The sequence below is a fragment of the Capsicum annuum genome, chromosome 6 (assembly GCF_002878395.1).
Source record: "Capsicum annuum cultivar UCD-10X-F1 chromosome 6, UCD10Xv1.1, whole genome shotgun sequence".
Classification (NCBI taxonomy): Eukaryota; Viridiplantae; Streptophyta; class Magnoliopsida; order Solanales; family Solanaceae; genus Capsicum; species Capsicum annuum.
In genome coordinates this window covers 225,832,395-225,836,211 of record NC_061116.1, presented here as the reverse complement: position 1 = coordinate 225,836,211, position 3,817 = coordinate 225,832,395, and the positions used below count along the sequence as shown (strand labels likewise).

General features: G+C 34.8%; 1 protein-coding gene across 1 annotated transcript; it reads right to left on the bottom strand.

The window, feature by feature from the left end:
* Nucleotides 1-448: 448 nt before the first annotated feature.
* Nucleotides 449-3,817, bottom strand: LOC107875352 (ER lumen protein-retaining receptor erd-2.2). The gene is made up of 6 exons (XM_016722040.2): nt 3,516-3,817; nt 1,586-1,785; nt 1,125-1,265; nt 935-1,015; nt 678-805; nt 449-588 (listed from the first exon to the last, which is right to left on the bottom strand). Exons 1-6 carry the CDS (start codon nt 3,742-3,744, stop codon nt 543-545), a joined length of 825 nt encoding a protein of 274 aa, XP_016577526.1. The 5' UTR covers nt 3,745-3,817; the 3' UTR covers nt 449-542.

The following is a 3,817-nucleotide window of genomic DNA, read 5'->3' as shown; positions in this document are numbered from 1 at the left end:
ATTGTTATTTAACACTAAAGAGTAGAAAAAAAACATAATAGAATATTTTTGATTTCACAAATTGAGCAGATAAAGTAAAACATTTATTTTTAGCATGATTAGATAATATAGTTTTAATTATTATTAATAAAACTAATTTTCTTATTATGCTAATTTACTTCATAAAGATCATCATTAGCTTATATATTTCTTACAAAATTAAATGAATAATGTTTATGTTTTTATGAAAAATTTGTTATATGATTTTTCCTTTTTAAATGAAAATATGATGATTTTAAAGAAGTTAAAAAAAAAGAATAAAAAATTGATGATAAAGGGTAAAATAGAAATTTTAAAAAGTTATTTAGGATAAAGGGAGGAGTATGATTATTGTTCAAAGTTGAGGGGTCTGATTTTGACCCAAAATAATTATAATGAGAATTATACGCTTTGACATTTCAAGTCAAGGTAAAACAAAAACTTGGGAGTTTCATTGCACATAATGTAATAACTTAGAACAAACAAAAAGTTAATAGAGTGTCTTTGCTACATCCATTGGAATTTTACACCGGTGTTGGGAGGCGAACGATCAATTGGCCGCTCACGACACTGCAAATTAAGAAAGACAACAGAGCAGATTCATTAAAAGCTCATGTAAATGAAGTTGAATTAGTTGCGGGCTAAATGGTTTGGCTTACCTCTTTACGTAATAGTAACAGAAATCGGCCAAGATGAACGTTTGAACCATTTCTGCCAAAAACACCATAGGTATCCAGAAGTAACCGCGTCCAGCCAAGTAAATATATGCTCCAGCAGTGTCATAAACCTGTATAGGAATAGTTGTATTCGGAGATTATATAGCTCGGAGAAATGTGCGTGTTGCCATTTGGATCATGTTGTTTGTAGAGGCGAATCCATCCGAATTATATTAGTTCGACGAGACTGCAAAACTAACCTGAATAATCCAATGAGCACAACCCAAGAATCTTGCAACTCCCAGTGCAAAAACATAATGAGCTGAGAATGGCTCGATTATCTGAAATGCAAGAATAGCACATGCTATTAGCTTTTTATTCACGACAGAAAAGATTAAATGAGAAAATGTTGTTTTTTCCTCAATCTTTTGGAAAAGAAGAGACATGAACCTGAACGTTCTGCATCAAGCGAAGTTGAGGCAGCACTGAGACGGATTCCAGATATACACAAAAAGCCCAAAGCATCCGGTTTATCAGAAAATGACTTGTAGTAGGATGAACAAAGAAGGATACAACTGCGGCAGGAATTATCTGTGCAAAGGAGTGGCATGATTAAAAAGCAACACCAGGAAGCAATTCTATCTGCAAGAGATCATTTATAAGAGACTATCTGCGCAGCGGATGTCACTACTGTCCTTTATAAGAGACCATCTGCGTAGAGGATGTCACTGCCTTGAATCATAGAAGCTTAGTAAAAATACTATGACTGAAAAGAACGAGAATTTTATTTACTTCCAGAAAGCTCAAAAAGATCCACAAATTTATTTTCCAGACAGCAACATGTAGAGAACCTTCCTCCTCAAACAATTATCATGCACAGAGTAAATGGAATGGTGTGAAATTGTATTTACCGTATAGTATAAGGGCAAGTTATCCAGATCTGCCATGTAGGATGCCTTCAGCTTGAACTTCATCATATATATGACCCACAATGTAGCCACAAGGGTGATAAAATCAAGCACAGTGTGGATATCTGCTTCCATGATGAAACTACAGTATAATCTTACTGTCAAAAATATAGCTGTAAGCACTTGAGTCTTCAACGAAAGGCCTAACAAAACAGGAGAAGAAAGCATATCAAACAAACGGTGAAAAAAAAAGATCTTTCCTTCGGGTTCAGTAAGAAGAATGACAATCTAACAAGTGGACATTTTGGACGGACTTCTCGCTTCCTGCCTGTAATAACAAGGTTCCAAAGTACATTTCATACAGCAGGAATATACAGATAGCATACTACCTTACCTCCTATCGACCTGTAGGAGTAAGAATGTGCATTAGACTATTGAAAAACATCTAGCCAAGTGGAAATCGGGAATGTAACAGATTTGCGCTGTCATAACCTTAAAGTTAAAATTACGCCCCTGAAGTGCTTTATGTTTCCTTGAGCAAAAGAAATCATCTTTTTGATGTCACCAAGTAACTGTCTAAAGAACAGAATGACCTCTCAGTTTGTCTTTAAGGGGTTGAACATTACTTCTTGTATAGCAGCAATGTTCAGTCTGACATACATACATACCAAATAAAATATATAGTACTACCAGATATGGGTGAACGTTCATACTCACAACTTCAACAACAACATACCTAGTGTAACCATACAAGTGGAGTATGGAGGTTGAATCAAAAAGAAGATGTCGATGAAAACGTATTTTATCCCCTATCGCATGGAAAGGGAAACCGATAGTTTGTTCGGTAGGCCCGGAAATGCATCTTATTGGTTCCGTGTCCCCTATCGATGTGAATGGATTTTTAGACGGAACCCCAGACCATGCTCTTCCTTTTTGAGTCTGCTCTTAGTCTTAGGTGCCTAGCCAGTCTGTATGCAGCCCTCGGCTCGAGGAAACATATCAATAATCAAATATGTAAAGCTAATACAGTATCAATAATCAAGTATGTAAAGCTAATACAGTAGCGAAGAAGCCATGCTAGAAATAATTAAGAATAGAATAAGAATAGAATAATCCATGGACAATAACTCTAGTCGGATTCAACTGTCTCATCTTGAACTTTATACTGAATGTTTTTCTTATACTCCTAGTTTTATTCTGTGTTACACTTGATCCATCAATCAGAAAATGGCTGACCTTGAAAGGCTCACAATAACACTCGTGCACACTGTCACATGACGAAAATAGCCCAGTCAATGCCCAAAATTCGCCAAGACTTACAGTCTCTTGTATCTATAAAAATCTTTTTAATACAACAACAACATACCCCTAAAATCTACAAGAGTGGAGTTATACATTTAGGGATCCTCGGCTTATTATAAGAATCTTTTTAATAGGAAAAAAAAAAAAAGAACTGCCCAAACCAAAATCTTTTTTTTTTTTCTTTCTCTTATGGGGCAGGGGGATTTAAAGGGGTATATATAGAAAAGCTCCCATAGAATACGAGAACACCTCAATTCCCAAATTTAACATGTCAGCAAAGTTGACTGTAAAGGGAGAAAAAGGTACACAAAAAGATCACTCTTTTTGAGCTGCCACAGACACACCGAGAATACCTCATAAAATAGCTCCTATATATTTATTATAACGATCCCTATAAAACTAAATAACAAATAATATATCCAGTGTTATCCCTATCTTGATAAAGGTAGATGGTCTGTTTGCGATAGACTAAGATAAATGCAGATAAAACTCATAAAGAAAATAATTTCCAGCATATCCAATAACCAAAACAGTTGTAAAAGCAGATAATCAGAAAAGAAAGGAATTTTACTCATGAAACCAAATTAACCAGAAAATAAAAAAAGAATTTATAACTGAATTAAAAAGTTACCGGAGCAAGTCTTGAGAGTAGTCAATTTGTATATCAAAACCAAAAGGCCAATCGAATGAATAGCTTCAGCAACAACAAAAAAGTAGTTGTGATCATGAACAACTAACTTAAGTGTCACCACCAGAATAATTGCTGTAATTACTCCCATAAATATTTTCATTTTTTTCGATTGTTTTCGAACCCATGACAACAATTTTTTCGCCGGAGATTGGTACCCTTTTTGACCCATTTCCGATCGCCGGAGTTTTTTTTTTCCTTTGCTTTTTAAGGCTTTCTTGAAAATGGCGGAGTTTTATTTTTTG

Excerpts from the sequence above, each read along its gene's own strand:
- LOC107875352 (XM_016722040.2), bottom strand. The coding sequence starts at position 3,744 with ATGGGTCAAAAAGGGTACCAATCTCCGGCGAAAAAATTGTTGTCATGG. Across the intron at positions 1,266-1,585 it reads ACTTGCCCTTATACTATACG|ATAATTCCTGCCGCAGTTGT; the intron begins GTAAATACAATT and ends TCCTTTGCACAG. Across the intron at positions 806-934 it reads GTGCTCATTGGATTATTCAG|GTTTATGACACTGCTGGAGC; the intron begins GTTAGTTTTGCA and ends ATTCCTATACAG.